General features: G+C 43.2%; 1 protein-coding gene across 2 annotated transcripts in view; it reads left to right on the top strand.

The window, feature by feature from the left end:
• The first annotated feature begins 565 nt into the window (after positions 1 to 565).
• Positions 566 to 18,461, top strand: part of LOC115185714 (maestro heat-like repeat-containing protein family member 1) — a 39,880-nt gene continuing 21,984 nt past the window's right edge. The window contains exons 1-23 of one of the 2 annotated variants that reach the window (XM_029745798.1): positions 566 to 841; positions 1,815 to 1,926; positions 2,107 to 2,252; positions 3,199 to 3,330; positions 3,592 to 3,754; positions 3,976 to 4,074; positions 4,199 to 4,350; positions 5,306 to 5,446; positions 5,918 to 6,010; positions 6,486 to 6,564; positions 7,518 to 7,631; positions 9,712 to 9,785; positions 10,134 to 10,256; positions 10,420 to 10,530; positions 11,886 to 12,030; positions 12,669 to 12,709; positions 12,887 to 13,028; positions 13,674 to 13,726; positions 14,280 to 14,387; positions 14,741 to 14,860; positions 15,326 to 15,448; positions 15,889 to 16,035; positions 17,799 to 17,825. In XM_029745798.1, the coding sequence (XP_029601658.1) occupies positions 1,905 to 1,926; positions 2,107 to 2,252; positions 3,199 to 3,330; positions 3,592 to 3,754; positions 3,976 to 4,074; positions 4,199 to 4,350; positions 5,306 to 5,446; positions 5,918 to 6,010; positions 6,486 to 6,564; positions 7,518 to 7,631; positions 9,712 to 9,785; positions 10,134 to 10,256; positions 10,420 to 10,530; positions 11,886 to 12,030; positions 12,669 to 12,709; positions 12,887 to 13,028; positions 13,674 to 13,726; positions 14,280 to 14,387; positions 14,741 to 14,860; positions 15,326 to 15,448; positions 15,889 to 16,035; positions 17,799 to 17,825 (2,355 nt within the window). In that variant the 5' untranslated portion in view covers positions 566 to 841; positions 1,815 to 1,904. The remainder of the gene's footprint in view (positions 842 to 1,814; positions 1,927 to 2,106; positions 2,253 to 3,198; positions 3,331 to 3,591; positions 3,755 to 3,975; positions 4,075 to 4,198; positions 4,351 to 5,305; positions 5,447 to 5,917; positions 6,011 to 6,485; positions 6,565 to 7,517; positions 7,632 to 9,711; positions 9,786 to 10,133; positions 10,257 to 10,419; positions 10,531 to 11,885; positions 12,031 to 12,668; positions 12,710 to 12,886; positions 13,029 to 13,673; positions 13,727 to 14,279; positions 14,388 to 14,740; positions 14,861 to 15,325; positions 15,449 to 15,888; positions 16,036 to 17,798; positions 17,826 to 18,461) is intronic. The other variant, XM_029745799.1, reaches the window with a different exon arrangement.

Here is an 18,461-nt window from a genome sequence, read left to right as displayed (position 1 = left end):
GGTGGGAAAGGGCAGGGTGGAGTGCAATAGGCATCATCTGTGGATCTGTTGGGGCGGTATGCAAATTGGAGTGGGTCTAGGGTTTCTGGGATGATTGTGTCTTTCAAAGCACTTCATGGCTACAGATGTGAGTGCTTCGGGTCAGTAGTCATTTAGGCAGGTTACCTTAGTGTTCTTGGGCACAGGCACTATGGTGGTCTGCTTAAAACATGTTGGTTTTACAGACTCGGACATGGAGAGGTTGAAAACGTCAGTGAAGACACTTGCTGGTTGGTCAGCGCATGCTCGCAGTAATATGGCTAATATTGCTGTAATTGTTGGAGAGAAAATAGAAATTCAATATAAAAACATAGATATTGTGATGTATCCAGTCCACATTGTCAAAGTATTTCAAGTCATGATGCATGACACAAAAACACATTACTTTCCTATGGCTATAAAGTTGCAAAAGTTCCAGAAAAGTGATATCTCACGTACCTCGTGATATCCAGTCAGTGATCTATCACATGCATCAAAATCATTGAATCAACTGAACTCCTGTCAAAGTCACGCCCACACTGACTCGAAGCACATGATTAGGGGTGTTTACCTGCGTGCGATGCGTTGCACTGGCATACAGCTAATCTAGCTACTGCATGCTAACAAGTCTCTCTCTTTATATTGAGGAAAAATACACTACCACAGTGAAAGACAGTTAGTCAGCCAAGTATCGGACAATATACATCGCATCTTCACTGGATTACTGCGCGTGAGGAGATTCATCCTTGCATTTGTGTGTAACGTTAGCTAGCTTGCTAGCTAGTTAACATCAAGCTAGCCTGTCAGACGGGCTCTTCGAAAGGTGGGGAGCCTACTTTGCTGAATTTAACGACGCTCATCATTCCACATGTTCGCCGCTGGTATAAGGTTAACAGTATGGGTTTTGTCAATATACTAGAATTGAATACGTGAAATGTCATCGACCCACATTGTCTATTGCTACAGGTGACCGCTAGCTAGCTCTGTTACAGAGCTTGCCCTTCTGTCTCAGTCCGAAACAGAGCTAGCTTGTTGTCACCTGTAACAATAGACAATGTAGGTCGATGACACTTCATTTATTCAAATTCAATTATAGCATATTGACAACAACCATACTATTAACCACTTACCAGCGCAGAACATGTGGAATAGCTAACTTAGCTACAGTAATATCCCAACCAAGAAAAACAAGTCTTGGTCTGACAAGGAAGTGCTGCACTTCTCTGACTGTTTTCAGGTTCAGGCTCGTTATGATTTGACAGCTAGTTAAGTTGATTTACTTTGTCATGCACTGCAACGGTCTGTTGCAACTCTGTTTGTATCCAGCATAGGACATGTCATGTGGCTATTTGCGCTAGTCTTAAAGTTGCCACATAAAGTGATGCAACTGAGCTAGTCATGATGTTACTGCACATCATCGCTGTCTTGTTTTGTACGCTTTGTACAAATAATAAAACGCAGACTACAGGATGTTTCTTAACATAACTCTTTATTAACTAGCTACAACTACATGTTCGCCTATCTCCAACCACGATCAACTGACCATGACCTAACCGTCTGGGTGGTCTTAACCAATCACTGCACAGTAGGATACGGCGGTAAAATGCATCCAATTATAATTCAGTATGTATTCACATATGAATATTACAATCGCCAGTGAGAATATAATGGAGATTGCACCGTTTTAACTACATGAATAACAATCACATTGTGTTGGTGTTCTCTTCATTCGTCTGACTATTACCATAGACTACATTCTTTGACATGTCAAACATGCATGTTTTCTCTCTTTGCAGTGTGGTGAGACCGGATGAACACGTTTTAACCCTCTCTGACCACCAAATGAAATCCTAAATATCTCCAGTCCCAGCCTTCAGACAGGCACTATGGAGGAGTCAGATGTGGAGCGTGAGTGACCTCTTCATAATCGTGTCCTTATGCCATTACCTCTTTTGATATTGGCTTTCCCTTGCATGCTGTTTGGTGGTATGAATAGACCCCAGGTCTCTCATTTGTGTTTCACTCCTCCACGTCTATTCTGTATTTTCACTCCTCCATGTCTACCCTGCTGTCTTCTCTCCCCATCAGAGGTGACCCTGGCCCTGCTGGATTCAGCCAATGACAAGGACCCAGTGGTCAGGGAGCAGGTCAGGAAGTCCATACTGACCCTGGGGAAGCAGCAGCCTAACAAGGTCCTGTCCATGTGCCAGGACTACCTGGTCAAGCACCCCAAGGTCAGACACCACCACTGCTACTGCCACTTACTGTTGATTAGCTACTGTGTGGAGCAGAGACTGGAACACTATAATAGAAAGTCCCCAGTCTCATTAGCAATTCATGCTGAACTTGGTGGGACAGTGTATGTGGCCCATGTTTGTACTCTATCTGTATCTGTATTTGTGTTGAGGTAGGTGGTGCTCAATGCTGGCCTACGTAAACATTGCTCCATGTTAAATTAATATAATCTTCTTACTACCAAGACCCAAGAAAATTGTAATACAAGCCTGATGTTTAAAACCTACTGTAGCAGTCATATGTTTCCATTGTACTTGAATAACAGCATAGATTTCTAGTTCTGTTTTAGAGGTGTCGTTTCTCTTAATTTCAGCCATTTATCTGTCCTGTCACCATCCTTGATGTAACTTTCACTATCAGAACATGGGAAGTGGAAGTGTGACAGTGAAAGGGTTCTTGGATATGAGTAGAAGGCTACTGTACTATGTGTGACCATAGCCCTCTGATGCAAGGGCAATTTCAGACAGCACCAATGCTGCTCTGTGCTGCAGATTTCCTCACAATGCTGGAGAGAGAAGCTTTTGAGTTTTATTAGTCATTTGCATGGGATACGCATGGTATACATCGTCCAATGAAATGCTTACTTGCAGGTTCCTTCTCGACAGTGCAACAACAATAATAAGTTATAAAAGATTGCATTAGGAGGTGATATGTTCTAACATGAAGAAATAACACACATCCTTCCAGAAGCTGGAGACCTTATCATCACTTCTCTGTTGACTGGGACTCTGCATGTGCTGCTCCAATGACATGAATACAAAAGAGATGGTGAAATATACTGTATGGGAGAGACTTTTCATACAGGCCACTGTGTTGACATTAATGCATGTAGACTTAAGGCCTGTGTTTTGAAGTGAATTACAATGTAAATGTATTTTCCTGCAGCTTGTCATTGGGCACAGAGTTGTCATACTGCAGACGATTGAGCTGATTGTGAAGACCAAGATAGACGATATCAGTTACCCGAAAATCAAAAGCATAATTTCTTTGGCCTCCGATGAAATGACCCGATCAAAGGTTAGATTGTTTCTCATGATTGTTATTTGGTCTCATCTGAAATACAGTTGGTCATTCAATTTATATGCTTTTAGCCTAATATTGCATGTAATCTAGTTATTCTTCTGAGAATGTACTTGATTTATCAGTGGTTCTACTTTGTTCTAACATTGAGGCCATTGCATCAATCAGAACACATGAATAGTATCTGTTTGTTTTCATGTAATACAAAAGGTATGGCCTAGGGTTTGATTCAACAGCTCAGTTTTCATGTTTTTACAGGATGTTGTACCTGATTGGCAACAGGCAGCCAGCAATATTCTGGTTGCTGTGGGAAACAAGTACATCAATGACATCATGGAGGAAATCCTCAGCAAGTTCCAGCCAGGGATCCTGCCTCATTTTTTTGTGGTCCAAACATTAGCAAGCCTCTCTGAATCCAATGGTAGGCAAACACCAGACACAATGGCAAGCGCACTGTATAGAGCTGCCTAAAAGTCTAAATACTTAGGCTGCTAACATGTGTCCTTTATGTCCTGTCAAATAGCTTCTGTGAAGCATTTGTCTTTTTACAAAGACTCCTCAGTGTTTTCAAATTGTTTAGAGATATCTCTTGGCATTGTAATAGAGGTAGAGTCTAACGTCTAATCTTACTTTTGTTGACAGTTTATGGTATGGTGCCATTTCTCAATGCCATCTTGGGCACCATGCTCCCAATGCTTGGCATGGCCAAGCAGGACAACATGAAGTGGGTGTTCTCCTCTGGTAGGACTAGATGCACTATATCCAACATACTGCAGCATTATATTTTATTATTATTATTATTGTACATGGTTAAACATGCATTACCAGACCCAGTTTATAGACCTTCCTTCCTTCCTTCTCCCAGCTCTGTCCCACTTCAGTGAGAGTATCCTGGAGTACCTAGCCAACCTGGACAAAGCTCCCGACCCGACGGTGAGAAAGGACACGTTCTCCAGCGATATCTACGCGGCCTACGACATCCTCTACTGCAGCTGGCTCCAGAGCAGGGAATCCAAGGTACATTACATTAAGAGGAGCAGGAAACCAATTTCTCCTAATTATATTTCTGTCTCAACGGTCCCTCTGTTGTATAATGTCTTGATGAACGCAACCCCTTAGACAGTGTGCTGGTATTTATAGGGAAGGGAGGAGAGAGGTCCACAGTCAGGTCAATGACTGATATTAGATGAATAAAGACATTTTAGGAGAGTTTCCTGGACATATTTGCCTGGTTAATACTCAGCAAGGTTATGCAGAAAGGTTTTCTTGTTGTTTCTGAGTAGAGGACATAATCACAGTACAGGTTGGTCTAGGCTTGTGGGAAAACAAATAATCCCTTATCTGTAATCTGGTCATAAACTATTCCTCCATTTTGGTTATGAAATGACTAGCCACAGAGCAACTGCAGCATAACTGCTGTTCTCTTTATTTTTGAGAATGCCAAAAGTAAGATGACTCCCCGTCTCTGCATTGGTAAACAGATTTCTGCTTCAGTTAGATGTGGACTCGGTTGATTGAATCTTTTTCCAGTGATTGTCTGTGTCCCAAATGGCATTGTATTCCTTAAATCACGTGTCAAACTAATTCCATGGAGGGCTGAGTGTCTGCTGGTTTTCACTCCTCCCTTGTACTTAATTGATGAATTAAGGTCACTAATTAGTAAACAACTCCTTACCTGGCTGTCTAGGTCTTGAGAGGAAAAACCAAAAACACTAGACCCTCTGTGGAAAGAGTTTGACACCCCTGCCCTATAGAGTGCACTACTTCTGACCAGGACCCTTAGGGCTACGACTAACTGTGGTGTTTCTCTGTCTCTCTCTGTCTCTCTCTGTCTCTCTCTGTCTCTCTCTGTCTGGGGCTGTAGCTACGACTAACTGTGGTGTCTCTCTCTCTCTCTCTCTCCCTGGCTGGGGCTGTAGCTACGACTAACTGTGGTGTCTCTCTCTCTCTCTCTCCCTGGCTGGGGCTGTAGCTACGACTGACAGTGGCAGAAGCAGTGGGATCCATGAGTCACCTGATGGCCCATGATAAACTGGAGGAGCAGCTTCCCAAACTCATTCCCACAATCCTCTCCTTGTACAAGAAGAACACGGAGCATTACGTCATCAGTAAGGTAGGTCGGCCTCTAATGACCGCTGCTGGTGTTCTATACAGGGAATAAAGTGCTGTATGTGAGGCACCCAGAGAGTTCAGCAGTTTGCCTGGTCCAGATCTGTGTGTGTGTAATAGTTTAGCTAACTCTTCTGACATGCCAGTGTCCTGTCAAACAGGTAGGGCCTCCGGGAGGTAGGGCCCCCCTGGGAGGTATGCTTGTCATGTTCTCACGCCAAGACGTCTGGTTGTCTTGGCATGACCATGGTAGTTAGCTGTGGAGTTGACTGAAGCACATACTGATTCAGACCAGGATACTCTGCAGTCTGGCCCTATGCTATTTATGTTGATTGGGACTTGCATTTCTTCTTTAATGGAGTCATACTCTCCCAGTCATTCATCAGTCCTGTATCAGTATTTTAGTCTACTCAGTTTCCCAACACTGTCTGCTCTGCTCACTAATCAGCTCATGTTGTTTTCACCTCCCCTGCAGAGCCTGTGTCAAGTTCTGGATGCTTCTGTGAACATGGGCAGCAGAGTTCTGGAGACTCAGATCGACAGCCTGCTCACTACTCTAAACCAGCAGGTACGGCAAAGTGACAGTCCCCTGATGGCACAGTACAATGCAATGTTGAGGGAGCTAGCATGCAAGCATTTCACTGCACCTTTTACACATGCTGTAAACTGTTGATGTAACTAATAACATTTGATTTGAAAGTACTTCCTTGAACACACAAAGCTTCTTGTCACTCCGCCTGGGCTGTTTGCGCAATGTCAATAGGATGTTTTTCTGTATTTAGCATAGCTAGTAATACTAGAGACTGACTAACGTTTCTCTATAACAGGATACATAATAAATCACTTCCTGTTCTCACATGGTTTGTGACTCACCCTATGTGACTTTGAAATGTCCTCGATGCATTGGTTTGATTGCACTTAGGTCAACATCAATTAGATTGAATCAAGAACAAATGTACTTTTCAATATGGATTGGTTGATTTGTATGAATAATAGTTAATGTACCTACATGTACAGTAATTGTCATTTTGCTCCCCCTCCAGGTTTGTGCACCTGTTGACTACAGCAACCCACTGACGGTGAAAAATCACAACGAGGTATTGAGATGCTTCAGCATTCTAGGTTGGTTTTCTGTTCTTCAATCATCTGTGCGTGTGTGTTTTGTTCTCTGGGTTTATTGGATTGAGTGGTCAGGGTTGTAGTCATTTAAATGTTACAGATAGAAATGCATTGAATAGAATTTACACGATTCCTTATTCTACATAACAATCACAACTGTTCTACCCAATAATTTCTACTGGAAGGTTCTAGAACAGGCCACTTGACCGGGTCTTTGCTAGACCAGTCAGTGGACCAGTGTGGAGTTTTAATCCAGTAGACATTTGCTTCCTGTTGGGGAGGGAGGGATTTAAGCAACAGTCCCCCTGCCACACAGACACTGCTGCTGCAGCAGCAATATGCCACATGTCTGTCTTCACTGACCTTCCTACTTATGGAGTTTGGCTTGAAGACCTTATGGCTGCAACGTGTAGAAGGGTTTTATGAGGAGCTGGTCATCACAGTTTGGACTGTGAGCATTCTGTGTGCTTGCATCTAAATTTTACTGTCTGGGCCTATGTATGTATGTATGTATGTATGTGTGTATGTGTGTGTGTGTGTGTGTGTGTGTGTGTGTGTGTGTGTGTGTGTGTGTGTGTGTGTGTGTGTGTGTGTGTGTGTGTGTGTGTGTGTGTGTGTGTGTGTGTTCGTTCGTTCGTTCGTTCGTTCAGACTTCCAGACTGTTTTCCCTCTTCAACCAATACAAGACTCTGTCTCAAGTGGCACCCTACTCTCTATATAGTGCCCTGGTCAAAAGTAGTGCACTATAAAGGGAATAAGGTGCCATTGTGAACAATGTCTTTGTTATTCTAGAACTCGGAGCTGCTGCAGAGAAACTACATGATGGACACCATGTCTTCCTGTAATGAGAGAATCCATGATTTAGATCTGAGATGGTGTGACTTCACTCAAAGGTAAATGTGTTTAAACTTTAAACAGTGGTCTGACTCTGTGCCATACGCTTCCTTCCTCCTCAGCCAACACCTTCCCAGACCGGCTGGTCATGTTTGTGCTTCAGAAACTGGAGAACAGTAATGAGAGGATCCGTATGGGCTCCCTGGCCGTGCTCCGACACCTCATCAACTCCTCCAGTAAGACTGCTAGTTAGTCTGGCTCGGGCCTGTCTGCACAGGACAGGAGGCACTTACTGCAGTGTGTATATATAGACACTAATACAGTAAATATATAGGCACTACTACTAACTTACTACCTATAGTCACTACTACAGTATACATAGACGTTACTACAATATATACAGTACCAGTCAAACGTTTGGACACACCTACTCATTCAAGGGTTTTTCTTTATTTTACGATTTTCTACATTGTAGAATAATAGTGAAGACATCAAAACTATGAAATAACACATATAGAATCACATAGTAACCAAAAACGTGTTAAAAAATGAAAATATACTTTACATTTTAGATTCTTCAAAGTAGCCACCCTTCGCCTTGATAACAGCTTTGCACAGTCTTCGCATTCTCTTAACCAGCTTCACCTGGAGAACTTTTCCAACAGTCTTAAAGGAGTTCCCACATATGCTGAGCACTTGTTGGATGCTTTTCCTTCCTAAAAGGCACCTAAAGATTCTCAGACCATGAGAAACAAGATTCTCTGGTCTGATGAAAGCAAAATTGAACTCTTTCGCCTGAATGCCAAGTGTCACATCTGGAGGAAACCTGGCACCATCCCTATGGTGAAGCATGGTGGTGGCAGCATTATGCTGTGTAGGTGTTTTTCAGCAGCAGGGACTGGGAGACTAGTCAAGATCGAGGGAAAGATGAATGGAGCAAAATACAGAGAGATCCTTGATGAAAACCTGCTCCAGAGCGCTCAGGACCTCAGACTGGGGCGAAGGTTCACATTCCAACAGGACAACAACCCTAAGCACACAGCCAAGACAACGCAGGAGTGGCTAAGGGAAAAGTCTTTGAATGGCCCAGCCAGAGCCCTGACTTGAGCCTGATCGAACATTTCAGGAGATATAGATGTGCAGCAATGCTCCCCATCCAACCTGACAGAGCTTGAGAGGATCTGCAGAGAAGAATGGGAGAAAGTTCCCAAATACAAGTGTGCCAAGCTTGCTGCGTCATACCCAAGAAGACTCGAAGCTGTAATCGCTGCCAAAGGTGCATTAACGAAGTCTGAGTGAAGGGTCTAATACTTATGTAAATGTAATATTTCAGTTTTTTATATTTTGATAAATTAGCAAAAATGTCTAAACCTGTTTTTGCTTTGTCATTATGAGGTATTGTGTGTAGATTGATGAGGGGGGAAAACTATTTAATACATTTTAGGATAGGGCTGTAACAAAATGTGGAACAAGTCAAGGGTTCTGAATGTTTTCCCAAGTCACTGTCCATGGTGTGCTTCACGTAATGGCATCAGTTGGGTTTCATTTAGCGGTTATCCCTTGTCCTAACAGTCGACACACATCTTCACCACTTTTACTTGCTCGACACACTTCCCACAAACACGTCACTTGCAGGGGAAACATGTGTCTTGGGTTCTGTTCTTTGTGCATCTGTCTCCTCCCTGGGAGCTGTGTGCAATTTGCCTTGTGCAAAGGCTCATGGGGAATCTTTGCTGCTGCCTTGACTCTCATATGTCTCTCAGGTAGCCCGTATGTCAGACTCGTGATGAAGTCTCCTGGGCATGGTGTTGTTCATGCCCTTCTTGAACAACACGTGTGTGTGTGTGTGTGTGTGTGTGTGTGTGTGTGTGTGTGTGTGTGTGTTGACTGCAGCCAAGTCAAGCATGTTGTAAAACACAGCAGCAGGCCAGCGGCGGGGGCTTCCTTTCAGAGTACAGCCGTGCCGTTTGATCAAAAACATCCACACCAATTTATGGTGGAAAACCATTCAAATAATGATATGCCCTCCGAAAACTGGTTCTAACTCCAGTTCTGTTTGTGATATTAAGATTCTAACAACCACAGTGTCTTTTTATACAGACTTATTTAAGGCAGGTCAAGGACGGAGGGGGGGGCATGACTTAAATGGCAGAGTAATAAAATACATTCATGAACAGTCAACATGACTACTTTAGCAGTTCTAGTGTTATTTGAACCTGTTCTCTGGATTTGAAAGCATCACTGGTACTTACCAAGGACTTGTTTGATATGAAATGACCTCATGATGTTACTCAAGGCTTTCTGTCTGTGATCTAGAATCCATTATGGAGACGAAGAAGCTTCTCATCCTGGCCAGCATCAGACAACCACTGGCTGACCACAGCAATAAGGTAACCTCATGCCATGTGTACATATTAAACTGTTACAATTTGGCTCAGTTTTCTCTCCTAAAAGGCATAGAAAATAAAAATGAACACAGTTTCAATGACCCATTTCAATGTGCTATAAAAAAAAAAAAAACATTTTCCATTGGGAAACATATCACACATTATGGGCCAATTTCCCAGACATGGATTAAATCTGGTCCTGGTTTGAAAATTACTTTCAATAGGCTATAATCTCCATTGAACACGTATTTTAGTACAAACATGCTTAATCAGGGAAACCGGCGCTACATGTTTTCTTATTGGTGTATTGTTAGTGTTTTGCTTAGCCTCTGTCTATCGTTTCCCCTGCAGGTGAAGAAGAGAGTTGTCCAGGTGATCAGTGCCATGGCTCACCATGGTTACCTGGAGCTGGAGGGAGGAGACCTGCTGGTCAAGTTTATCATCCAACACTGTGCTCTCCCCGACACCTACTATGTACGTTTGTCATATCCACAATCCGTTTTGGTCTTAAGACATTATCCTTGGCGAGGGATTAGCATGACATTGTAGATGGTGGATCAGTTAAAACTACTCTCTGACTTGTATATGGTGGTCCGTGTGTTTCTGAAGAACTGTGTGTGGGTTTGGTCTGTTGCAGCGTCCAGGCCAGCGCCCCAGTGACCCGGAGGAAGTGACCAATGAGGCGCTGCGGAGCATGTGTGACAACACACTTCACCTCTTCACTACGACCGTGGGACGGCTGACTGACGTGAGTCTACTGCATGGAGATAAGAATCCTCTCTCTCTCTCTCGCTCTCTCGCTCTCTCTCTCGGCAGGCAATCTATCACCTGCTTTCTTCTCTCACATTAACATTATTTATCTGATCAGCATATTTATGCACAAACAACATATTTTGTTGTTCATGGAATCGTTTCAGGTATAGAGGCAGTGAACAAATGACATTTTAATGTTTGTTCCTGCTGTAAAAACGGCTTTCGAATACGTCGAAGCCAAGTCACACTTAACACCAAACATAATACCGTTTTATGAGAAGAGGCTGAGGGTGGAATTGCAATAATATGGAGTTTTGTGTAAAGAAGCTCAGTCAGTTCATACTTTCCTATCATCAGATGTCTTGAGGGAAAACCGGCTCACATCCAAAGACGGCATCACCCTGTCTGTTTTATAGCCAATCACTCTGCTCTTAGTTACTTGTTCCTTTGAGGTTCCCAACATCAACACTCTCTCTGAGATGACATGTCTCTTGTATTACTTCCCACTGGAAGCTATGAGACAAGGCATTGACAGAGACTGAAGAGAACAATGATTTACCATTCCTTCATGGGATTAAATCTCTGCAGAATTGGGTTCAAATCATACATTAAATATTTTGATGTATAGTTCTGGGTTTGATTTAGCATGCCTAGAGCTCTGGGTTTGATTTAGCATGCCTAGAGCTCTGGGTTTGTACTTTTGTGACTATTCTATTGGTTCAATTGCACCAGGTGAACTCAATGTTGTGATATTACTGTACATCTGTCTCCCTGTGGCAGGTGCTGTGTTCCATGTTGTACTACCTGACTGTCTGTCTTCAGGTGCTGTGTTCCATGCTGTACTACCTGACTGTCTATGTCTGTCTGTCTTCAGGTGCTGTGTTCCATGCTGTACTACCTGACTGTCTATGTCTGTCTGTCTTCAGGTGCTGTGTTCCATGCTGTACTACCTGACTGTCTATGTCTGTCTTCAGGTGCTGTGTTCCATGCTGTACTACCTGACTATCTATGTCTGTCTTCAGGTGCTGTGTTCCATGCTGTACTACCTGACTGGCTGTCTGTCTTCAGGTGCTGTGTTCCATGTTGTACTACCTAACTATCTATGTCTGTCTTCAGGTGCTGTGTTCCATGTTGTACTACCTGACTGTCTATGTCTGTCTTCAGGTGCTGTGTTCCATGCTGTACTACCTGACTGTCTGTGTCTGTCTTCAGGTGCTGTGTTCCATGTTGTACTACCTGACTGTCTGTCTTCAGGTGCTGTGTTCCATGTTGTACTACCTGACTGTCTGTCTTCAGGTGCTGTGTTCCATGCTGTACTACCTGACAGTGATCCTCTGTCTGTCTCTTCAGGTCCTGTGGCCCATGCTGCTGTACTACCTGACCCCAGGTCAGTACTCCAACGCCACCACACCGCTCTGTAAGAGCCTCACGCTGCTGGGAACCAAGAAGAGAGCCTCCCAGGAGCCCAACTTCAACATCGACTTCAACGAGCAAGGTAGGTGTCTTTTAGAAGGAGCTCCATTTACTAGGTGTGCAACAGAAATGTGTTTTTTTCTATCCCATCCTCCCTGGTAGACATTTACAGTAGATTCATAAACAGTACATTACATTCATATTAACAAGCCATTATGATGTCATCACCATGAGCCAGGGGGATCTGACCAATGAGATGAGGTCTTTTCCTCCCTCCCTTTTCCACTCACTGAGTCCGTCTGGCGTTTCCGTATTGGGATTCGGCACACAGGCCCTTTAATGTAAACGAGATGGTCGCAGCCGGGGCCCACTCCTCGTCAGCACTTCTTTGGGATTGGGAATTTTTTCTTTTTTTTTCTTCGTTGAAACTATATTTTCTACAGCCATTTTATTCTCATTAAAGGGCCGTTGGTCGGTTCTTAGAGGCCAGACAGACCAGAGTGTCTGGTTCTGATTAGCTGAATGAGAAGCCACATTTATCACTAAATAAAGCACTAGCGTCGGCTGGGTCTTGAACTGTAAGGTCATTGTTTCAATGATTAAGCTGAACTCTTTGTGGGGAGAAGTATGAGCCTGGCCACTTAATCATTCAGTCATTCATTATAATGCTTAGTCTGCTATCAGCCTTGTTTACTCATCTGTTTCTTCTTTCTAATTCAGTTAATCTTCCCTCTCCACATATACTGATGGTGCGGCTCTTGGTGAGTATGAAACCCTGATGACATGCCACTTGAATGCTCATAATTTCAGTTTGCTATGTGGGTGTTATAAAACTTGAACTTGATTTAAACCCCCATGAAGTGTGATCAATGTCTCCAGTAATAGCTAGGCTATTTCTTTGTCTTGCCTGTAAATCGGGATGTGCTTGTGTGTCTCAGGTGAATGGTTCGTTCCCGTTCCGGAGTCGTGGCCATGGTGCACCGTCTCTGTCTCTACTGAACGTTATAAGTCCTAATATCCACCCCAACGCTGAGACACTCTGGGAGAAGGAGATCCCTGCTCTCCTCAGCTACCTGGAAGGTAAAGGACCTCCACTTAATGACCCCAGAGTCTTAGAACCTGTAGCGAGCTATGTCTGTGTGTCAAATGGCACCCTATTCCCTATGTAGTGCCTATAGGCCCTGGTCAAAAGTAGTGCACTGAATAGGGTGCCATTTGGGGCTCATAATAAATAAATATATATATATATATTTATTTATTATCTCCAAAGCAGAAATAATCCTGAGCGACTTTTATTGCTGCTGCAGTATTGTTTGAACCTCATTTTAATGTCTGTGGTTTAAAATAGTTCTTCCTCCATGTATTCTACTGAGAACTGATATCAATAAAGACGCATGCTTCTACCACAACAGCTGCAGTTAAGGGACATTATAAGTGATTCACAATTTTAAAGGCAATATTTTATTGGCTATATTTTTTTTGGAGATATAACTTTTTATTTAATTTTTTTGCAGTGGGCCATTTTCATCTTTCCATCATAAAAATACATAGCTTGGATTGAAGTAGAGCATAGGTCATTAAAACTGATCTTAAATCATTTTAGCTCTTTGGTCAGTTTTGGAACGTGCACAGAATATTCTGCTGCCCTCTTTTGTTGTTTTTTTTTTGTCTGGGAGGAAGTGCAGCGAGCGAGGTCTGAGTAGTATGGTCTATTCTTCTTTACAGAGTCTACCCCAGAAACACTAGACAACAAGAAATGGGAAGAGAGTCTATTACAGGTATGCCCGTCTTTATCTAACATCCTCTTTGTCTGTCCTCACAACACTGTCAATAACAATCACTATGGTGATCTTTATCTAACATCCTCTTTGTCTGTCCTCACAACACTGTCAATAAGTCACTATGGTGATCTTTATCTAACATCCTATTTGTCTGTCCCCACAACACTGTCAATAACAGTCACTATGGTGATCTTTATCTAACATCCTCTTTGTCTGTCCTCACAACACTGTCAATAACAGTCACTATGGTGATCTTTATCTAACATCCTCTTTGTCTGTCCCCACAACACTGTCAATAACAGTCACTATGTAGAATAAGGTTTGTCCCAAAAGGTATCTTGTTCATTTTATAATACACTACTTTTGACCAGGGCTCTGGTCAACAGTATTGCACTACATAGGGAATACGGTGCCATTTGGGATGCATGCAGTGTCTGACACACAAAGCGTTGGATAAGAAGTGTTTTCTGTTTGTCACAAAGGGATTTGATATACGACATAATGATGTGGTCACATGGCTGTGTGGTGGGGTTTGTTTGGACATATACAGTTCCTAGCCAAGTCCCTGGTGGCCATAGCTGATGACAAGTGGAGCTGTCAGCTGGCTATAGAGGCTACACGTTACCTGTCCACCTATAACCAGTCCCTGGAAGAGAAGGTTAGTGAACAACCTCATCCTAACCTCTCTTCAACCATGAGTAGGGCCAAGAGTTCTTCATGACCTGACCAGGGAGTTCTCAAGTCTCCACTTATAGTTCAGGGAAAACTCCTAGCCCTAACCATGAGATGTAACACATTGTGTTTATGTCTCTTTAAACATGATCTAATTTAAAAGTACCTCAAGGAACTCTTCTGAACCTGATAAGCGTTAACAAAATCTTATTAAAACGATATATTCTACAAAGTATCCAGGTTGGTAGAACCTCATAATCCTCAGCAAAATCTTAGTAAAAGAATATCTTCTACGAACTATCAAGGTTTCTCTTCTTGGCTTCATGGCTCTTTCCACAGGGTTTCCTCTACAGGTGCGTTGGAGTGACCCTGCAGCAGTGTTCCAATAAGGAGGTGGTCCAGAAGCAGCTCCAAGAGATACTGATCAGTGCACGACACAACGACGCCATGGAGAGAGCGGTAAACCTCTTAGTCCCCGTTTTGAGTCAGGCCATGATCCTCTTGACAGCATTTGCTTTTATTTATCATCATATGTTCAGCGTGACCTGTGATGTAATTGTCTGCATAAGGCAGGGCAGAGCGTCGCCGGGCAGAACAGGGATTCTTTGTGCAGCTAAATTGCCCAGTTAAGACAGTCTTGTGACAAGTAGTCTTAAGCCTTTGCTTATTTTCAAAGGGAGGTCACGTCTGCCTTCCTAAGCTGTAATTTGTGTCTGGAGTTAAGTTTCCCCCTCATTTCTGTTGTATTTTAACCAGATGATTAGGAATTGTGGTGATTTTACAGTCTTTAGGCCTAATAGAGAGTGGTAGTCAAATTGTAATGCCGGTGTTAATGATAATCTAGATGGACTGTTTGGTCATAGGAGGCTGAAGTGTCCATTAAACTGTGCTAATAGGGTGTGTTTGGGGTAATGGGTTTCCCAGGGTGTCGCCATGGGGATCGGGCTGTGTGCAAGCAGTCATCTCGATGCCACTCTGGCCAAACTGGACGACTTCGGGAAATCTGACGCCTTCAAGAAAGCCTCAGGAATATTCAGCCTGCTCAAAGTTAGTATGCTATTCGTGTTTTTATTTTCATCGTAGGCGATAAACACAAACTTGGCAACGTCTGCCTGCCTTGGGGGTTCTATCTACACCGTACAGTCAGCAATTTAACACATTCAGATTGAAGATTTTATGGAGCTTGTTGATTTCTTTCTACTACTTTGAGCATTTGAGCCTGCTTGGAGTGGCAGGTACAGTAGGCACGGTTTGCACTTTGGGGACTATTCTATTGGTTACATTTCACCAAACAAGCTCGATCAAGCCCTGCTAAAGTATTTTTAAAGGAAACGTTTACAGGTATTGATAAACTGATTTTAATTAGCCTAATTTATATTTTTGAAGGTTTTTATAAAGTTGACATTAATTCCACATTGAAATAGCTTTTTAGTCCACTACTAAGCTCAGTTTACACCGTAATCCTCCCATCTCTACCTCCTCCTCAGGACAAGAATGACTTGGATGTAGAGAAGATGAAGAGCACGCTGATCCTGTGTTACGGTTACGTAGCGCTCCACGCCCCAGAGGACCAGATCCTGTCCCGCATCGACTCAGACATCCTCCGCAGCATCAGTAAGCACTTCAACACCAAGGTAAAGAGCTAGGACTTGGGAGACACAGTCACATGATTGCTCCACAACATACCTTAATTACTCCACCACATCCCTTTAATAAAGCTAGTACACAACGTTTTGACCCAAGAGTGAATCTCTGTCAGGAAGGCCTGGATGAAACAGACAGCCAGCATCTCTCAAATTTAAATAGTTCTTTAGATGTTGTCATCAGTCTCAATGGACCCGTTTTGGCCTTCAGGGCACATATTCACAAAGCGTCTCAGAGTTGGAGTGCTCATCTAGGATCAGTTGTATCTTTTAAATCATAATGAATAAGAGGGGGGGACCTGATCCTAGATCAGCACTCCTACTCTGAGACACTACAGGCCCAGGCCTTCATCAGCATAAAGACTGAAGAGAGTTAGTTAGGCTGTTACCTTTGGCTGCCCATACTGTTAGAGTACAGAGGCTGCCAGGGACCGACCTGTTAAATACCCCCACATGTCCTATAAAGAGGTGCGGCCAGTCAAATTAAACCCCTCTCCCATCTCCAACCATCCATTTACCCCCCCCCCCCATTGCAGAGAGAGAAAATAATCACTGAGCGATACCTGTCGCTGATCACCACATAGCACTGTGTTTTACCATCGCCTTGTAATGTTTTCCCTTTCCTCAATGGCAGCGTTAGCTAGCGTAGTCAGAATAGCTGCAGCTTCACATTATTCCTGAACATCTATTTTTTACCGTTCTCCGTTGGCCCAGTGAGCATGCTTGGGTTGGCGAGGTACCGAGTGACCTCACAGAGAAGAAGTTCTGTGAGCATGCGTGGGTTGGCATGGTACCGAGTGACCTCACAGAGCAGAAGTTGTGATAAGGCTGAGTCTGATGGAGTTAAAAGACATGCTGGTCAGACAGATCCATCCCAAATGGCACCCTATTCCCTACATAGTGCACTACATAGTGAATAGGGTGCCATTTGGGATGTACACAGACAGTTGGTTAGGCTCACTGCTCACAGTTACATACTGGTGGTTATATGGTTAAAACCAACAAGGGGTCATAATTGAGGCATTTGAAAGGTACATAAAACCACACAGCACAAACCACAGTGAAAGGAATGTGTGATTATATCAACCAGTTGGAGAAGTTTCAAATGTCTCACTCGTAGCATTCAGGAGGTCTCTCTGTCTCTCCATGGCTACAGATGAACCTTGTTTATATCCTCAGGGGTTCTTCTCCTTTAGCCGCCGGCCATATGCTTAGCATCACAATGACTGTCTGAAAACTGGCCTCCATAGTTTTCTTAGTTAAACTGCAGCCTTCAGGGGCCGCTGCCAATGTACACTATGACCTCCAGATGTCCACTTGAACTGGATCATGGGATTTTATGTCCGTGGTTAGGGTGGGTGATTGGACGGAGACACACACACGCACACACACACGGTGTTTAATGTTAAGAAGCCGAGTCTATATCCACGGAGTCGTTTGGGTTCCACATGGGGCTCATTTAATTGGCTACGGCTAGTTGGCTAGCACTAACATTTGCTAACCTTTTTACTGCAATAAGGATATAGAGGTTGAGTTCATCTGTATCTGTGAGACATTTAATGTATCACTGTCCCATACCATGGTTAACCATCTAAACGGGGAACACTTTCATGGTAAGGGCCTTCTGTAGTTTGATAACATTTTCTTAATGAGGGGGAAGAGCATATTCTCTTCTCTTTAGGGGGGAAGGATATATTCTTGTCTAGTGGTGTTCACTTGTGGATTAAACTCCTTGTTGCTTTTATGTTGTGCAGGTTCTGGGAATTAAAATAGAGACCAAGGTACCGTGACTGGACCCTAATGAAGGATCCTCTCTATCTCTCTCTCACTAAAACTCTTCTAACAATCTTTTCTCTCTAGAACGCTGCTGCTTCAACTTTCTGAACTTTTAGAAGTAAATGGCTCTAGTTGAAAGATCAGCACCACATGTAGTTATGATGGGAGGCAGTGTATTTGTTTGCCTCTGTTTCAGAAGTTCAGAAGGTTTAGTGCTTTTGAATGCCCTCCATGTCCTACTAACACGGTATGACACTATGGTGTTTCTAGGGCCTGTGGTTTCCTCCTTCCCTTTTTGATCGAAGACACACACCAGCTCTTAGGTTGTGATGCTAAATCAGATGGTGGAATTTGATGTTCAAATTCTTTTTTCCCCTTCCAGATCGCAAAGCTTACATTTCTGTCTGACATTTACAGTCTCCAAATCAAGGCATGGATGATCATTCTTTAAAAATACACCCTCTACTTTTTGATTGATTGTTTAATTCATATTGACCTGTATCTACACACTGATTTTTAAGCCAACTGAAAAGTAGTCAAATTCATCTTCAGTAGAATGTGAGTTACCCAACCATAAGCTGTTGTTTCTTATGCCATGTTCTGAAACCATTCTATTGGTGACATGCTCTTATCAAGTTTAA

This window comes from Salmo trutta, chromosome 3 (assembly GCF_901001165.1).
Source record: "Salmo trutta chromosome 3, fSalTru1.1, whole genome shotgun sequence".
NCBI classification, from domain to species: domain Eukaryota; kingdom Metazoa; phylum Chordata; class Actinopteri; order Salmoniformes; family Salmonidae; genus Salmo; species Salmo trutta.
This window is presented reverse-complemented; position numbering and strand designations above follow the sequence as displayed.